A 20,064-nucleotide genomic window follows, 5' to 3' on the forward strand; every position below is an offset into this window, starting at 1 on the left:
AGATGGACGTTAAATGGCTGGTGCCACGGGTCACGTGACGGAGTTCAACGTCGGCAATGATCGGATGTGTTCGACGCTCATCGTTGACCAATGACAATAAAATAAACTGCCTCAGATAAAATTTTTTGAAGAATTTCTAGCAATTTTGTATTTAAATTTAGAAAAAAAATGATAGATCTTCAAATTTTATAGCGCCATTTTGTAAATTTTATGATGTCAGATATCATTAATTACAAAATGTATTAGAAAATTGATGGTATTGACACTCCGATGCAAGTTGGTCAACCATTGCATAATAATAAAGGTTGAAAACGGTTTATTTTTCATATAAATTTTGTCAACCGTTACTCAGAAATTTGAAAAAAAAAAATTGAAAATTAGATGATATCGGTAATGGCCGCTTAGATACATTTGGGAAAGAGGCGTTTTCTTAGAAGAAATAATTCATACGATAAATCAGCTCATCGTCGAAGTTCATCAGCAACTGACAGATCTTTGATCACCAAAATACAGAATCTATTATCAAACACAAGTGACCATTATCCATAGACCCAACAATCAGCTATATCTGCAACTGGGGCGAGGACAACAGTTAACACTGATAATAGCTTACGGGTATATAATACTCAATTAGCTACCTGTATTACATAGTTGCTTACAATCGATGGTAATTGGGGTGCATTGAATATTCGTCAGGCAATTTGATTGGTTCATCTAATTTTTCATCTGACGACTTTAATATCGAGCTTAACGACTATTATAATGACTAGTTCCAAAAGTTTAACCCTCGGAGATAATTTTAATATTTTTTGTTATATTGATTACAAAATCATTGTTTAAATATTCTCATTATAATCGAGGTACAAAATGCTTGAATACTCGAAAGTGTTTTATTCACACGTAATAATTCCTATCGATATTATAAATTTTGCAGTACATTTTGTGATTAACAATGTGTGGTTTCGTAAAATTGACGAAACAGCACTATGAAATTTGAAGGTCTATCATTTTTTATTTGAGTTCAAATGAAAAACTGGTAGAACTCCTTTGAAAATTCCTGTCGAGATTCCTTTATTTTATTGTGCCTTCCAACATTTTTTACTGTGCCCTACAATAATTTTTTGTGAACTCATTGTGATTGATTAACGATGAGCGCCGAACATGTCCGATAATTACCGACGTTGGACCCCGTGGTGGGACCTCAGCCATGTAGCGTTCATCTTGTCGTCGCCCATTAGACTTTGAATTTTGCGATGTCGATATAGAAGTTTTCCTGAGTCGATAAAGAAATTTTACTAGTCGGCACAGTAATTTTTTCCAGTTTTGCGGTTTGCAGTAATTTTTATCGGAATCACACTATAAAAATTCACTGATTTTTCTCTTCGCACAGATTTTATTGTTCGAGCGCGGTAATATTTCTCGTATTGTCTCCCTCAACGGAAGATCACGACGAAATTTCGCAAGTCAATATTAATTATTTATTATTAATGTTGATAAATTAATTATCATTTTTCGATTTTTCATCTTAAGGTGCACGTGAATCGAATAGAATAAACTTTTAATCGTCTTCCGGCATTTGTTTAAATATTCAACCCCAATACACAATAAATTTTACTGATTGATGTTGTCATCAGAATTTTCAGAAATCACTTTCAACAGCTCGTGTTGTATAGCATGCGATGCATTTCGGGGTTTTAATTTACATATTAATTTACAATTCTGTTTTCTATACTCGGTATGAATATTTTAATAAATGAGTTGCATCGAAAGTACTCGATGAAAACACCGAATGCAAAAATGAGAACTAGAGTAAACGTGACATCAAATTATTTGGTGGATTGAAAATTCCGGAAAACGCATCCATCGTTGAGCGATTTTAATTTTCATTGATATTTCAATTATTCACGGTAAAAATGGAAATTCAATTTTTTTATCTGCGAGAACTTCAAGTGTTCGGATGTTGTGCTGGGAATGAGCATAAAAAATCAGCTTTTTCTTCTTCTCTCTTTTAAAATTTTTCCATTCCTTTCAATTCTTTTTTTAAAAAACTCATATGCAGAAAAATCCGACTCGAAATTCCGGGGTTGAAGGGGTTTTTACCAATCTCTTTTCATTTTTCGTTTTTTTTACAAATTTCTAAAGAAATGTGGGAGCAATTGACGTGAAATATATTTTATTTTTATTATTATTCAAGGACTCATGCAGTTGCATGAATGAGGATAAATTTTTCTCCTTTTTCAGCAAACTTTTGCAAAAATTCATAACACTCGATCATAGATTGAGATAAACAGACGGCTGAGTCATTGAAAAATGATTAAACCTCCTCGAGGATGTTTTGTAAATAATTCATTGTACAAGTAATCTCTGTGGTAATGAATTATAAATTTAAAAAATATATTCCTGGAATGCAATCGATTTTATTTCCAGAGTATTTTGATTTTTATTCCATTGTCGATTATTTTTTACCGATGTTATAAAAATTAGTGTCATGACTCTGTGTTGATGACACATTTTGGACATGTTCCCCTGAAAGATTAATTTTCTTCTATTCCCCCACCAAAAAAAAAATTCAAGAGTCTACACATATCTATTTATCAAAACGATCCATCGAACATTGACAGTTTCATATAATTTCGATATTGATCGAGTCCCCAGAAACGAGAATGCAATAGTTACGTGAAATGAATTGTTAAAAATTTCCAAAAGACTCATTTGAATATCAAAAAATACTGAGAGAGATTTTTCCGACTTTTTTTTTTAATGCGTCAATGGGAGATTCACTTTGTTGAAAATAAATGGCAATTTGGATGGCAGTCAGGCACTCGTACCCTCTGTGCACGATTTCCATTTTTCGAGCGAAAGTGCATTTCATCACTATGGATGAAGGTTCTAAAAAGTTTTTGCAACAATGTTCATTGCAGTGGGGGTTTTTCCATGGCACTTGTGTTTATAGCTCCGGGCCATGAGGTTGAAGAGAAGAATCAATAAAAAATGATTCATCTATTGATGGATAAATTGTTTATTCTGTAATCTCTCGGTGCGAATTGAAATTCAAAACGAGAGCGTTTTTCAGTGACGTGCAAACTGTTCGGGCGGAACAAATGGGTGAATTCGACCGTTTGCAGTAATTAAACGTGAATTTTGAGGGATTATTCGTTGCTATATTTCTCACGGCAATTTGTGCTGGGAATTTCTGAGAATGCGAGTTATTATTGGAAAAACAGTACTCGAAGCATCGGCGTATAGTTTTTACCATTAAAATGTTTAATACTCATTGTGTTGTGGAAGAATATATTATTATATTTATTTATCGACATTCAATGCACTATAAATAACTGAAAAATTTCGGTGATCAAAACGAGTGTTGAATGGTTCTGTTGTATTTTGATCCTGATGACCAGAGCTACTGATTAGGGACATTCTTTAATAAGTGGAAATCAACGTATCAAAGTATTTATCAATTGAAAACTACGATTGGACATTTTTTCAGATTTTGTTTGTAAACTTTTTGTTTCTGAACGGAAGCTTTCTAATCCTTCAATTTTAACATTTTCTTTTTTCTATTGGCATCTATGTGGAGTGATCTGCAATAGATAGTTTGGAGCAGATCACTAGCGAGCAATTAACTGCTTTTGCGCTTTTATTAACTTAAATTTAATTTTTCCCGAATTTCTGTGAAAACTTGCCAGAAATCCCCAGAGATTTCACCAGAAATTCCTCACAAATTACCCATTACCACCTTTAATGTTCTACTTTGTTCCCCCACCCCAATTTTCATTCTACATTTCCCTTTATACCCCACGAATCAACTCAAAATAAACCAAAAATCCTCAAAAAACCGTTTCAAATTTCCCACAAAATCCGCAAGCATCGACTTTCCACCTCTCAAAAAAAAAATTTTCCTCTTCAACTCCCATCAATTGACCCCTTCCCCCCCACCCCTGAAATATATTTTCTTCCCATCAAAATATTTCACCCCCGCATAAATTATTCCCCCGTTTTTCCCAAATTCCCGTATCATTCCACCGGTAATACCGAGTGCCTCACCGTCACGATCGAGTCGAATGCGCCTAAATGTCCATGGAAGACAGACGAGGGGATGAAACCCGGTGGAAATAGGGGTTGTAGCCAGGTGTCGATATAATCGAGAGGCCTCGGCGGCCATCAAAGTGCCGGATCGTACACAGCAACGTCGTCGGCAGGGGCCCTCGTTAGGGCAAAAACGCGAGAGATGATGGATGGATGCTAAATTGCATTAATTAAATCTAGCGTGACACACCGGCTGGATAAAGAGGGATGACAGAAGGGGGTGGATGGGGGGGGGGTGGTTGGTATCACTTGTCGTTTCATCCTGTGTGATCGAGGCGTGAGGCATTCAAGAGAGGGGGGTAAGGGTCACTTTGATGATTACACCCCTCTAACCATCCGCCACTTCTTAGTCTAGAGAAATGTGCACCTGTACAACTGGCTCCACCAAAAACCCCTGCATTCAATCCCCTCTAATTAGTTGTATTAATGCAACAACGTATGGGGAAGACTTAGAGAACGAATTATTTGAAATTATAGAACTGAAAATAGAATAATTAAGAACTAATAAAAAGGTGGAATAGTTTTAATTGTAGTTTAAAAAATCGAGAAAACTGCGGTTTCAGAGGTAGGAAATGCCACGTTGTACTGACACACGCGGAACAACATCTCGATAACACATGAATGACATTGGTTAGTCGCCGTGGCGGAGTTGGTTAAATCTAAGTTTTAGTAATCCGAATCGTTCTTCACGGCGCAGGTTCGAAACCCAGGCGTTTCCGATTTTTTTCACAAAAGATTGCACGACCCAGTCGTCTCCGGCCCTCGTATCTGGGCCCGCGATTAATTAGTAGTGAGTTCGGTAGGGCACTGCTGCAGTACAACACACCCAGCGAACTCCTGGAAGGTATAATAATAGTTTGGGTGAACGGTGCCAGAGCAAATCACCTCAGTTTAGCCCAGCTCCCTCACCAGAATAGGGATTATTAGTTCCTCGCGATGTAGATGTGGATGTCCTGAGAAGGACTTAAGTCAGGTGCTGTGGCAGAGAGCACGACACTATATTCAAATGAACGTTTAGCAGTTTTTAATGAAGTAGCGGAACAACTATTTCCATACGGCGAGAAATATTCCGTAAAAATTACGGAACTCACAGTTCTCTCACCGATTAGGGAATCGACTGGGTATTTTTACGTGATATTATCGAAATGTTTGAGAGTGGATTCAGAGAAAAATTACGGAACTTTCAGGAGAAATTCCGTGGTAGTTCCGTAAAATTCCGGGAACCCTATTTCGTTCTAATTAAGAAAATCCTGTAATTAACACACTTGTATGTGCACTGTAAGGACCTTATAAAGCAGAGTAAACCTATTAGTTTAAAATGCATAAATAAAAAATGAAATATATATATATCTATATAGCAACATAACTGGACTGCAATGGAACACAAAGGTCTCGGGTACCTCGAGGATCTTTAAGAGCCGGTTACCTCACACTTCTAACGATTCAGTTCTGGTAAATCGCTTTGTTCAATGGGCATGATAGCCCTTGAATTTCCAGTTGGTGAGTAGAACTCATGGGATATTGCATCCGATGTAATCAAATATACAGTTGCTAGGGCTCAGAGAAATGCGGGAATTAACGAGAGCAGAATTGCAGGGGAACGTACGCGGAGAGAAATTTTTGAGAATAATTTGTAGGGGTTTTTTTGGTTTGGAAAGGTCGGCCTTTGATTTTTTATTTAAAACGTTGGATTTTTTTTTAAAACGTGATCTTTTGGGATGGAGGAACCTAAACGAAAATTCAGCAGAAGTTGGCCTTCATCATTATATTTAAAATAACGATCGTAATGTAATAAAATTACAAATCGCTTATCAATGAACTCTCATTAAGATTCCAAATTCAACATCAATAAAATTTTCAAATATCTCGATTAAAAGTAAACAAATTGTATCATTTTTTTGATCATTTTCTCCATTATGTGAATCTAGAATTACAACTACATTGAATAGTTCCGAATCTACTTAATTTGTTATAACAAAACAGCTGACAATTGAGTAATTATGGAAGATTCCATAATTTTTTGTAGAAATTTTAGTCCTAAATGTCCTAACAACATAACTATGAAACTTTTGCCAACAAAATCGTGAGATATCCTTCTCTGACAGGTAATTTATCATTGAATTACATTTCGTTCAACGATTACCTTCTGGATGGTGAAGTTTGCCACGATTTTCCAGATATTTTTTATCCAACTTTTGCCTGCGTGAGTTGTATTCTTATTTTGTACCACTGGGCAATGAATACAACGAAGAGTTGGAAATGTATGGAGACGAATGGGAAAAAAAGAGGCTGAGGTGGCGGACAGATGGTGATGTCTTATTCTTGATGGAGGCCCAAGGGCTAGGGCTTGCCTTCGGACCCCACTAAATTATACTTAATATCTACGCAGCGGGCTCCTTATTTATCCACAGGTTGCGGGTCTGGTAACACATGGCTACACCACTTGTATTTCGAGAATCCTTTGTGGTATTGAGGACGAGATTCGAGGGAACGAAGAAACACTGCCCTGTTATTTCCCTGGGATATCTGTTTCAGCGTGATTTTCAAAATTATTATTTATTACTGCTGAAGGGTTTCATTCGTTAAAAGGTGTTCGCTGTGAAAGGAAAAAACAAAAATAAATTGTTGTAAAGACTGCGTAAAGAAAAACTAGTGGTTTGTGCTGAAAATGTTTGGTAAATAAATAGAAATTAAAAATATCGCGAACTAAAAGATTGTATAATGAAAAAAATAGTTATTTTTTTATTTATATTTATTTTTCCAACATTTTCAAACAACGACGCCAAACTTTTTTTTTCGCACATTTTTTAATAAAAATTCTCTGTTGTTTTTCCTAGTAATATTGACAATCTGTCAACTACCCTAAAGTGCCTCCTACACTTTTCCCCTTTTTTCCTAACACAAAATAACGGACCCACAGTAATAAAAAACAAATATTTAGTGAATTTTGAACCCCGAAAAACCCGAAAAACCAACCGACAAAAATGAGACCTCTAGAGGGCGAAGTTTGAGACGAAATAACAATTTTCAGGTCAACTTTGGAAAAACTACCCTTGAGCGATTAATTGTTCTCATAAAACTAACATTCCCCCATCGTTTCACCCCCTCGAGATCTAATTTTCACCTAAAATTTCTTTTCTCACAACTAATACAACAAATTTAAAAAACCCTCCACGAAATTAATTTTTTCTCCTCGAACATCTATCGTCATATTTCCCCAGCATTATTCCCCACGCAGATACATCTGCATATCTCCGAATTGATTCACAATATGAGCACAATATTTCAGTATTTCCTCGGGGCTTCTCTATTTTTATTACGAGAAAAAGGGGGAAAGCTGATGGCACAAAGAATACCGGAGTAGAAACTGAAGGATACGTGTGTGAGCTCGACTCAATTCCGATGAATATTTAACACAGTCGCACAACATAAAAAATCTCCCCCACCCCCTCCAACCCCCCACCGCCAGTCTCTTGGTGTAGGCAAAGTCCTGCGGGTGTTCATCCCCATTTTTTTTCCTCCCAATGCCGACTTTTTCTCTCTATCTTCACTCGCCATGACCTGTCCCTCTCCCTCACCCTCCCGCCCCCCTTCCGCCCCCTCACCCACTCGTTCCCTCCCACTCCCTCTCTCTCTCTCTCTCACTTCTTCATATACATTTCTACGTACATATAACGTATACACGGGGTTGGATATCAGCCGATGAAAAAACTTCTATATGCGAACGTGCTCAAGAACGATCAGAAGTTTTATGGAAATTATACGAGGGATCAAGTTCTTCGGTGCATTTATAGTCGAACTATAGGTCTTTGGTTGGGTACGTGCAGGAGACCATTGGACGTTTATTCGCTGGGCTCACTCGTTCCCGTTCACCAGGAGGGCTGAACTTCTCTCTTTCACCTTTCTTTATCTTCCATTTTTGCTTTTTTTTCTCTCTTAGGGGGAAGGGGAGACCATTCGGACGGCTCTGAACGACGACCATCGTGCCTGGTGTTGTGTGAGACTATCCAGTTGTTTTCGTCCAGATTTCGATTTTTCCGGGCACTGTTTTCCCGGACTTTGCATGCGAGAAAAGGAGAAGTTCGAAAAAGTGGTGGAAAACCGTGAAACTTCGGGGACTGGTGACTATTCATTTATAGAACACACGACGAGAATTAGTCGGCAATTTCGGAACTCGCAGTTCGCTCAACGATTACGAAATTCACTCGCGAATTTAATGCCCCGAAAATTACGAAAATTTCGGGAATTTATTTTTCCAAAACAAATTTGATGAGTAAAATTATATTCTTCACGTCAAGCGAACTTCAGGTTCAACCAGAACTTGACATAGCAGTGTTCACGTTCAGCTGATCACGTGGAACCTGATGACGAATTGATCAGTCTCTGATCTACTCAACCTGATCCCTATTACTCTCATCATTTTAATCAAGTAAACTGAAGCCCTTCCCCCTGCAATTATTCAGATCAGATTCAGATCAGGTTAACCTGACCTCAAATTCAATTTTCCGCCTACAATTACTTTTATCAAGGTCGAATGAGGTACAATTGATTTCAGGCTGAGGTCCATTTGCTTGCAAAATATTTGGATTCAATTCTGATCATACCAACCTGATCTGAAATTGACCTGATGCCTATAATTATTCAAATGAACTTTGGATGACGTGGCCTTAAAGACAATTCTGCAATTATTTATACATTATTCTATTTGAATCCTTGAGCCTATTATTATGATTATGATTATGATTATTATTATTATTATTATATTGTAAAAAATAAAATAGAATTTCAATTGAAGAATTTTTCATAACATGTATTGCAATATGTAAATAATTTTGAAGTGAATAAATATTTCCAATGCACATCATATGAGCAAAACTGAATTGACTTAATAATAGCAGCGATATGGCCCAGTGGTTACAGCATAGGATTAGTATTCCTAAGGTCCTCGGTTCGATTCCCAACGTCGGTAAAAATAGCAAAATTTTTTCGAGCAATAATTATGGTAGACATTCATCAACAGAAGTAGCATAAAGTAAAAATGATTGATTTGTTGCTTTGAATTAATGATGAATTAATAAGGGTGGTCGATTTAAATTGTCAGGTACTAATCCATGGTGTGTCTTCAAACTCTGATCCGATAACTTTGGTGAAATCGGGATCGATTCAAGGCGTAATGGGCTGGATCAATTCTTGATCGAGTTGTTGGATCAGCACCTGAAGGATTGTCAAGTTTGGCTTGATCCGGGTTCGATCTGCACCTGAACTAAATTTTCAATCGATATTTCTCCCTTCCCACTCATTAAAGTCGTTGATTACATTTTCTAAAAAAAATATAACGAAAAAAATCCCAAAAAAATGATCTTCACCCATTTTCCATCATCTCCATCCAGAATCAGATTCTTAGATGAGTGACTTCTCCAGAGCATCAGCCGCGTCCCAGTGGATCTCCCCCGACGCATCTTCCGTCAACTTTTGTTCGAATGAAATGTCGAATATGCACTTTTAGACGGCTGATCGTCTCACGCTTGCTTTCCATGAAGCACTCCAAGTACTTCTCGTATTTTTTCCCCCTACCCCACCTCCACCCCGTGCCTTTTTTTCTTGAAGAAAATATACAGGTCTACTGCGGAGAGAAGGAGACGAGGTGGAAGACTCCTCGAAAAGCGCAAAAAGCATCGGTCCCAGGGATCTCATGAAATTCTAAACTATTTCAATGAAATGGGATTTGCCGTTCGTCGCACGAGGACGCGAGGCAGGACGCACCCCCTTCTCCTCATCCTAACCCTCTCACTCTACCCCATTTTGCTTGACTACCAACATTGGATTCTCTCTTTCTATCGTAGTTGGTGGAGTTAAGAAAGCCACGAAACTGCAGAACTCGCAGACTCATCTTATCCCCTTTGTTCTAATATTCCTGGATTTTCTTTCTTCGGATAGAGGGATGAAGAGAGACAAAGAGAACCACAAGTACGTCGCTCGGTGCTTTATGTATATGTGTATATATATATATATGACTATTGCGAAGTTTTTTTTTATTTTTCCTCGGCCACTTGTCTGACAATTGTAACTGCAACGAAATTATATTGTCGGTGATAATACATTTTTCTGACATGATGAACGCGAGGAGATGGTTTACTTATATTTTTTAGCTGTTTGGGGAGGGGGGAGGGGGTGTTTGAAACTTCTTCAGTTTTTATTTTTCTCGTATTGAAATTCGATATAAATCCCACGCTCTCTGGCGCCAAAAAAAATCCACAACTGCTTGTAAAATCCATATTACTAAGGAGATGACACCGTATTCTCGAATTTCGAGATTCGAGAATCGATTGTTTTGTGATCGATTTATGAACATAATCGATATTTATAAACGTCACATTCGGTCGAAGCGTTAGACTGCTTGGCGCGCTTTCTTATGATAGTTCGTTATAGTACAGAAGAAGCGAAATTATCGAATTTCGAGAATCGATTGTTTGTTAATCGATATATGGAAATAATCGAGGTTTGTGAACGTTGTATCCGGTTGATACTGAAACAGAAGACGAATTATCGAATTTTGAGATTCGAGAATCGATTGTTTTGTGATCGATTTTTGAAAATAATCGATGTTTATGAACGTCATATCCGGTCGAACTTTGAGAGTGTTTGGCACGCGAGGCTTTATGTTTGTCCTCATATATAAAGCAGACCATTAAGAATCTCGAATGAAAAGTCGAATGAGAACTCGAATGGCATCTCGACGAAGAATCGATTATCCAAAAGTCGAATGAGGACAAGGTTCGGTTTATAAAGTGGTTGGCATCAAAAACCCCATTTCCTTCCTAACTTCTCGATTAAAAGGGTCTGCTCTGTGTTCAATAGTAACAATCTTGGATATTTATAAACATTTTAAAAACTTTTGAATTTTTTTTTATTTTTGAGACACCCTGACGGGGCCAGTAAGCGGTTGGGACCCAGTTTCTGGGCATAGAACGCTCACACAATAGAAATTGAAAATCTCTAAAATTAAAATTAATTAATCGATTGAATTTTAGACATTTTTCGTCAATTTTATCTTTTTCCTATCAGCGCACTTACAAAATAATTAACTTTCGCTGAAATGCACTTATTCTATTTTATCAATTGACTTCAGATTTTAATCCACAATTTTTAATTTAACTATTTTTAATTTATTGGTGGTACCAACCCATTTTTAACAATCGCGAGGGCACTAATAACTCTTAATTTTTATTTTATATTTTTCAACAATTGTTAGCTACAGACAAGACCCTTTTTATCCTCTTCATTAATATAAAACTCAGAAATTAAATTGACCAGAAATTAATTAAATTTGTCCTTTTACAACGTCGTTGCTCGATTCGTTTAAATATTTGATTTCATTTTCACATTTCACTTCGCTTTGATCGAAATTAATAAATTCAGGATTGGCAACACACCTGCAACAGTAATTCAATCGTAATCATTTATCGGTGTTCCTTTGACATCTCCGAGTACTCTCGAGTGGTAATAATTTTTTATGACATTGTAAAAGTAAGGAAATGGACCATTCGTAATTTCCACTTTTTTTTAATAGTCTCCAGTCCTGTTAGAGGGTTTTTAAATTTGTATTTTATTTGTGTGCATCGAATCGAAATTCCGAGCATTCATCAACAGTTGAATACCAATTCGGTGAACTGATGACTGTACCACACATTCATAGGTTTTTTATTTGATAATTTCGAATTGATCTTCTTGTCCGGATGGAAATTGATCAGTTGAGGAAAATTTATTTGCATCGGTGATATAGTTACGTCCATTAATTGGTGTTTTCATTTCATATCTCTTTCCAGTGTTTACTTTAAACGAATCTAGTATTTTCGAGAGACTCTTGATATTAATGATAAACAAATGGTCTTCCATTTTTCGTAAATAAATACGAGTCGAGGAGAGCTATTCACATGACAATATACGAGAGTGGATTCAGGTGACTGTTGACCCTTTCAAAGAATTTTGTTTTTTTTTTGGTGGTACTGAGTTTCGAAAACGGATTTTGAATTTGTAAATTTAATGTTATGGGAAAATTGGTGAAATAATTTAATTCTGGAGTTCCAGGACTTCAAATAAATTTTTTACAAATTTAAAAAAAATATGAAAATTTATTTTTTTGTTATAATTTCTCGCGAGGCAATAAAAGATGGTGAGTATTAAATAATTAAGAAGTCAAATTAAGGATCAGCTAATATATTTCCATTTTCAATAGAGCTATTCAGTGAAATTATTATTTTATCTAAAATATGAAAATTTCAGAAGTTTTTCTCAAATTTCATTGACCAATTTTATTTATAATGTAAATATGTTAAATTTCCCTGAGTTTGGCTCCTGAATTATTCAATTATCATCATTTTTCATTACCTTACAATAAATTTTAATAAAAAAATCAAATTTCCTGATTTTATTCAAAAATTTCTGTATCAAATATTAATTTGAAACTCTCCAACTCTCTCCACACCACAAAAATCACAAATTTACAATCTATCACTCACAACCACACCAACACCCCCAATGTCACGTCTACCTATTTAAATAAATAAATACTTATCAAAAGAATTCAGATAAAGAACTAAAAACAAATATATTCGCCCACCCTAAAACCAAAAAAAGGGTCTCACACTAAAAAAACAGCACACCCCACATGAAATCCGCTTGAGAAAAGACAAATACATAATATACACACTATATACCTTCTAACAATTACACCTAATACCCTGCATTATCAACCTCAAATATATTCCACGCATATATCACATATATACCAGATACATCCACACAACATACCTATGTTCACATACATATATTCCTCACATACCTGACATATTACATTTTTCCCCGTATTATATCTCCCTATACTTAACATATATTTCACAAATATATATATCATCCCCCCACCCCCTCCCTCGCTTCGCCCCCCCCCCCCAGCCACTTTCAAAATAAACCCATTGAACCCGGCCATTTATAACTGATAAACTCCACTACCTCATCACCCGGCAATTCCTCCCCTCAGAATAACCCACCTTAATATATTCATCCCCCGGTGAATCCTCACTACCTGACCACAAAAAAAAAAACTTATCGATAAAAGAGCCTGACCACAATGGAACTAGGTCACTCGCGATATTCCTCCAGAAGATGCACTCGACTTGGCGTCACCGGCGACCGCACAATCTTGCACGCATGAACGCAGGTAAATATTTTTTCTTTTTATTTAATCGTTCATCGCCTGACAGGTGTGCCCTACCGCGAGCCTATGGTAAATTCACCGTATGAACAACAGGAGAAAAGAACAAAGACACGAAGTGAAGGTGATTCGCGGGTGGTACTGGGAGGCAAATACCGGTAGAGAGTGCGGATTGGACAGTCCTGCACGCTTATATATACCAACGTATTCTCAGCCGCTTCGTGTTCACCGACAGCGCGAGGGATAGCGGGGTGGGGGGAGCGAACAGTCGGGGGGGGGTGGGAGCCGAGGCGGCGAGAGGTAGCGAGTGAGCCCGAGCGCGGCCGAGTGGCTGTACCCAACGCGGCAATGCTCCTGGGTAATAGTTGTGCCGCGACCTTTGACGAGGGAGGTTTACGTCCTCTGCTCTGTCTTTCTGTTCTGTTGTGTTCACACTCGAGTAAATAACATTGTTGAACATCGAGTGTCTAGTGATTGTAATCGGGTACCGGTATCCGTGTCGTCGTCGGTGATATCGCAAGGTCGATATATTGTGTCATAAAAATATTATTGACATTGGGGAGTGCACGTGAATTCAATGGTCATCTGAATTATGCGAGGAGCTGTTACGGTTGGACGGTGGTGTTGGTGATCGTTTGGAGGACGCGGTGATCAACAGAGTTGGATAAATAGTCGAATGCCGATGTGAATTTCCAGGAAATTTTCTCGATTAATGTTTTAGTTTTTTGATGGTTAAAGCCGATGATTTGTGCGTTACGCGAGTGGTTTGATTTTTGTGACTTGAGGGGAGTGAACGTTGATCTGTAAATAGGTGTGTTTGCAGTTTGATAGAGAACATCCGGCCGATAATCGATGACTGTCGATGCATCGATAGATATTGTTCAACAGTCGGAGAATTTACGTGGAATTATTGCTTTATTCAAAGTGGAGAGAACTGTCACTGGTCTTTGGTCATTGTATATCCGACGTATTTCATTCTGTACCTGAAAACTATTCTTTCCGTTGTTCAGTGTTCGGGGGTGGGATAGTGGTGTGCAGTGGTGGAATTCCTTTGTTCACAAAGGGGAAGGCGAGTTCGGTGTGTACGGGCCGAGGGGGAAAGGGAAAAAAACACGCGGCATTGGAGTGAAGGATACAGTGAGTTCGGAGGAGAGATATTTTACTGGAGTTGACGGACTTATTGGCGACCGGTTGGATGCCCTTTTCGTTGTGTAAAGGGCCCGAAGGTTTTTAACCACGAGGACGAGGCGTTCAAGGTCACCGTAAGCAGCGCCTCGCATTCGTTGATAAAATGAAAATTTTGGTGAGGGGGGAGGAATAGGGTGTGATCGGGGGGGCCTTTTATTTGGATTTTGTCACGTGGCTGCGGGAGCGTTGGGTGAGGCAGGATTTTTTAGATCGGGATGGAGCGTGCAGCGTTTAGGAAGTGCGGTATGGTGGTGGTTAGAGCAGCTGTACTCGCAGCTGTCTTGGCTCAACTATTGGGCCCAATTGGGGCGGTCAGACCAGCCGGTTCTCATCCAGGACACGCTTACTTCGAACAACCTTGCTGCGGACACTCGCATTTGCGGCATCACAAAGGTTTGGGTTTTTTCAGTTTTTTTGGGGGTATGGGGGGATTGAGGAGCGACGCTTCGATGGTTGCGGTAATTGAAGGGTTTTTGATGACATTCGTCTCGGTTTTAATTATTGCGGCCGGTGGATAGTGGGGATTTTTGGGGGATGTTGCGTGTTAGTGGTACAGGTGACAGTTGATATGTTGACAGGTTGAATTTGAGTTGAAGTTGGTGGGAAATTTTGGACTTGTGGAGGAATATTCAAGAAGAAGAAGAAGATGTTTTATGTTCGGGTGAATTCTGGTTAGGGGCATTGAACAGTTTGATTTCAATTGGTAATTGATAATTGGTGATTATATGAAAAGGTCGTGGCGAATGTGACGGAAATATATTTTTTTTAATGTTGGAGGTTTTGTTTTTATATTTTGAATTAGGGGTCGCATGCGTTTGATGCGGTTTTGATTATCGTACGGGGAAAATTGCGATATTTTGAGGAGTAGATGACGGTAATTAATTTTTGGGATTTTTAGTTTAAGGAAAAAATCGTGAGAATTGATAATTGATGAAGGTGAAGGTTGTGAGGAACAGTTTAATCGTTGAGTTTATTGAGAGTTGAATAAAATAATCGTAGATTAAGGTGACGAATTATGAAAAATTAGGCGATTCTAATGTCAGGTACATCGGGTTTTTTTAAACAATTTGTCGATTTTCATATGATTTTCTGGTGATAAAGTGCCTGACTATATTTTTCGGGGATTCAAATAATTATTGTGGTGAAAATTGTGAAATTTTTGTGACGGGTTCGACTATAGTTCAACTGAATTTATTTTTGAAAATTGTTGATGGGAACAAATTGAAGAATATCGTTGTTTTATACCTGACAAAGGTGACAGTTGTGAATGAAAAGTCGGATATTTCAAATTAATGAAATTATAGAAGTTGTAGAGCGCAGAAGGATTTGCGAATTTGTTTGTTTTAAACCCTAGGCAGATTGAATTGTTAAAAAAGTTGTTGCAATTTTTCATCATTGACAGGTTGCAATTAAACCGCTGAAATGTGCCCCGTCATTGAAAGTTTTTCATATTCATTCATCTCGGTTTTAATTATATTGTGCAATGAATGCTGGAGACTTTTGACCACAATTTCCAAATTCTCGTCAATTTCCAATATTTTAATTTTCAATAATATTTCAGATAAATTTATCCTTGAAATTTCCGATTTATCGGAAAAATTTAAGACCAATTATTGCAACGAAAAATTTATTTCACGAATCAATTAAAAATAAAATAAAATCATCAAATCCTCTTTTCAAAATTGTCGAAAAATTTGGGCATTTTATCCAATAAAATCATTATTTTACCTTTAACCCCATAATTTATTCATTTATATCATAACTTATCATCAAAATTATCCTATCACCTCAAAATTTGCCAAATAATTCATTCGAACAGATCAATTCTCCCTACAAATCTCATTTTTTACCCCCGATACATGAAAATTTCCACATTTTCTCGTTTACATCCCTCTTCGTCTCTCAAATTTTCCTCCCATAATCAAAAATCCTATGGTGATTTCCCTGATCTCCAGGATTTTTGATGCACGACGTTGAAAGCAATGCACGTGTACACCACGCGCGATCGACCTGTCACTCTAACCCAGTGAAGTCTCACCCTCTCCCCCTCCCCCCCTTCCCCTACGAGGGGTGTTCCACTCGATTGATTACCGCCGAAGGCCCTGGATCGGTGTTCCCTCAGCTCTCTTTTTTCACCAGATTTCCTGAAAAACATTCTCCAAACCATTTAAAATCATTCGCAAAAAAAATATTCTCTCTCTTCTCGAATACTTTTCAATTCACCTCTTGTGTAATTCATCCGGTTGCCGAATTTTCTCCCCTTTAAATTTTACGTAGATGGACCAGGAGGGGTGGCAGCGACTCCTCGGAAAAAGATGTGGCGGGGTGGGGGGTTTGGGGGGCTGGTGAAAACTGAAAGTCCGTTAGCATACATCACCAATATTATCTCGACGGAGCCGCTGGCACGATATTACCAGAGGGTTTAGAACGCCCGGGGACTGACTTCATTACGGGCCGAGGGACGGCCGAATGGAATGTGGAATGGTCGGTCTGGACCTCTCTATACTCGTGTGCCCCGACGTTGCGGGCTCTCCTGTGCGTACGCGCAAATACGTACCCGGAGATGGTGTGTCTTTTCAGTGTATTTGTGTCTATGGATTGAGGATGTTAACGTTGGTTGAGTATCCCAATGTTCGGGGGGAAGATTCAGCAGATGTTGGGTGTATGGGTCATATTCCGGGAATTAGTCTTGTTGAGTAACTTGGGTAATCAAAGGAAAATGGACTGGAGAGAAAAAACATTTTTTTTTAAGAAAAAAAATGGGAAAACAATTTTTTTCAAGAAAAAAAATGAAAAACAATTTTTTTTAAGAGAAAAAAAATGGAAAACAATTTTTTTTTTGGGAATTTTAGGGGAAATTGCGAGGGGTTTAATGAGAGGGAGAGAGGTGGATTCAATGTTATTCTTGATTAGAATCAGTTGGATTCGTTTTTGAAAGAATGGGAAATGGTTTGAAGTCAATTGTGTTTATTAATTTGGGAAAATTAATTTTTTGGTGGTTTAGGGAGGTAAAATAGAAGATTTTTGGGGAATTATTAGCGGAGTTAAAGGTGGGGTTGAAAAGGACGTGAGTGGGAATTTTGTATTTGACATTCCGGGGTTGAAACATGATTTTCCGTTCAGGTGTAGGCGCAAATTGAGATTTTTTCTCAATTTTAAATGATGATTTCGGGGATAATTACCAGTCAAAGGAAAAATTTGAATTTATTACCACACGTATGCGAACATACATCTGTACGTAGTGTAAATATTGCATTCAGTCTTTGTGGAAAACATAAAGAAATTGAAAAACTTAATTTAATTGATTAAAATGACAGAAATTAATTTTCATCTTTAAGTGAAGAATTTTCAGAGATTGATTTTCCGTTCAATTTCGAGTCAGAATTTTACACCCAGAAATGAATTATTTATTAATTTCTTGAAGAATGTAAGCTTTCCTTAAATAATCGAACTGACTAATGCAACCGTAAAATAACAATCACTCAAAATCAACTGGTCTCAGATAAAAATCCACCAAAATCACTATAATTTTCACGTACATTAACTGCCAATATAAATATTTTCTCAACTTGACGAGTAAAATTGACTGTTAGTTTTTCCAAAAAATCAATTTTTGAGACTCTGAAATATAAATCCTTCCAACAGTCTACGTAACTCATTAAAAAAATTAATGAGAACCTGATGTTCATCGAAAATTAAAACCAAATTTTGATAAAAGCAAAGTATTCCCCAGTTTGAAAGTTTAACAAAACCCGTTGGAATCATTAAACACTAATATTTATCGGCTAATTTATCATGAAAACGTTAACCCTCAACGGAATTCCGATTATCCACTGAGGCATGCCCATATCAGTAGTTTTGCCGGGTGATAAATGCAATTGAGCTGCTCTTTTGCGGCTTTCTAACGTATGGCCTTCCTTATCGTACCACCATTGCAACTCCAATAGTTTCTCCGATAGTCTCTGGATGGTATGAGTGTTCACCAGAAGCACATTCTCGACCGAAAAGTATCTTTCTTCCCCAGGTATTGATTTCCCACTCGATGAAGTGGATGTTCGTTGAAATTTAGGATATATGTCAAGTGAGTTTGAATTTCCCGCTCAAAATAGCTACCAATGCTCCACTTGTTTTGCATTTCTACCGCTATTGGAGGTTGCCAAGGGCTCCAGTTCTTTTTACGGAACAGATGATGGAACATGGTGCAACAAACGGATATTAATTGTGATGTAACAGTTCCATTTGCCATCGATTAATTGAATTTACATTTCGTGCGCACGTCCTCATCCAATGATCTCTCTACATGTCAGCCATTACAGGATATTACTGTGCCGAGTATTGTTGACATCAAACCCTTTGATGGTATACTACCGATTCGGAGAACTGGGATATAAATATGAGGAGAGAAAATCAATGATGTACTGTCAGGGGTGCATTTCTAATGAACCTAAAGTGTATTTCAGGTCTGGCTTATTTTCCAGGTGTTTTAGGTTTCAAATAATTTGGACAACCGAAGTTTCAACTGCGATTATACTTCAGCTTTGGTTTTTCACTCAAATTTTTTCTTCCAACTTGAAGTAGACTATTCGAGAGACATCTGCTTCGACTATTCAGTGATTTGTACCATTCGTTACGGTTTTCATCTGAAAATTGAATGTTATAATTAACTTACACTATTCGGGTTGATTACCTGGCATTCTTATTATGGATTGTCCTCAGGGTGGACAAGGTTTCTACGATGAGACTCCTTTAGTGCTGTAAATAATCAACGTGGAAAACGACTACTGGTGTTTCTGAAGGATATTCAGGCGGGTCAGCGTAGGAATGAGACAAGGGTTCATTCTAGTTTAATAATCGCTGTCTGGAGAGGTCGGTAGAATCAAAGAACATTGAGAAATTCGTCGTCTGGTCAACAAAGGAGATGCATTTGGCATTCGCCGATGAAGAATCTCTGTCCGAGCTGATTTCCATCTCACTAAGTAAAGGATTTCAGTTGCCATGTGGATTCGTGGTTCATTGAGCTATTTTTTTAAATTTAACTGCCGCCTTTGCCGAAAGTTCAACTTTATAATTAGCATGATATATTGACAGGCACGATGTGACCTTTCATTAAATTAAAATTCCTAAATTGGACATCAGGAGTAGAGAGAATTATCGAAATGTTCTCGTTTCATAACTATGATTTTGCCGGATTTCGGAGAAGTCATGAGGAAATCATTTTCAATGGTTCGATCTATGATCAAGGATCGATTCATTCTTAGAGATGATTTAATAATCATTTCGAGTGATTCAATCAGCCAATGGGATCAAGAAGATTGGATTTGGTTTATTCCAATTGTATTTGGTTCTTCTAAAACAGCAAAAGGAAACGTAAATTTCTTTCCAGCTTTGTAAACATCATCAGATGAACAAGAGATCTTGAAGATTATCCGAAAATTTGTCCTCTGGTCATCAAAGGAGATGCATTAAGCATTCGCTGATGAAGACCCTCTGTCCGGACTCATTCCATTTCGCTTAATACAGGATTACATTTGCTATTCAGTTTCTACACCTAAATCATCATTCTTTCATTTAGATGG

At 37.5% G+C, this 20,064-nt stretch overlaps 1 protein-coding gene across 3 annotated transcripts in view; it reads left to right on the forward strand.

Annotated features, from left to right (window-relative positions):
* LOC135169688 (semaphorin-2A) overlaps nucleotides 1-20,064 on the forward strand; it is a 189,785-nt gene that overhangs the window by 11,267 nt on the left and 158,454 nt on the right. The window contains exon 1 of one of the 3 annotated variants that reach the window (XM_064134899.1): nucleotides 13,653-14,881. The exons of 1 other annotated variant lie outside the window; for it this stretch is intronic. In XM_064134899.1, coding sequence (XP_063990969.1) covers nucleotides 14,704-14,881 — 178 coding nt within the window. In that variant the 5' untranslated portion in view covers nucleotides 13,653-14,703. Of the gene's footprint in view, nucleotides 1-13,652; nucleotides 14,882-20,064 lie in introns of those variants that run through there. One more of the 3 variants, XM_064134902.1, reaches the window with a different exon arrangement.

This window comes from Diachasmimorpha longicaudata, chromosome 15, assembly GCF_034640455.1.
Source record: "Diachasmimorpha longicaudata isolate KC_UGA_2023 chromosome 15, iyDiaLong2, whole genome shotgun sequence".
NCBI classification, from domain to species: Eukaryota; Metazoa; Arthropoda; class Insecta; order Hymenoptera; family Braconidae; genus Diachasmimorpha; species Diachasmimorpha longicaudata.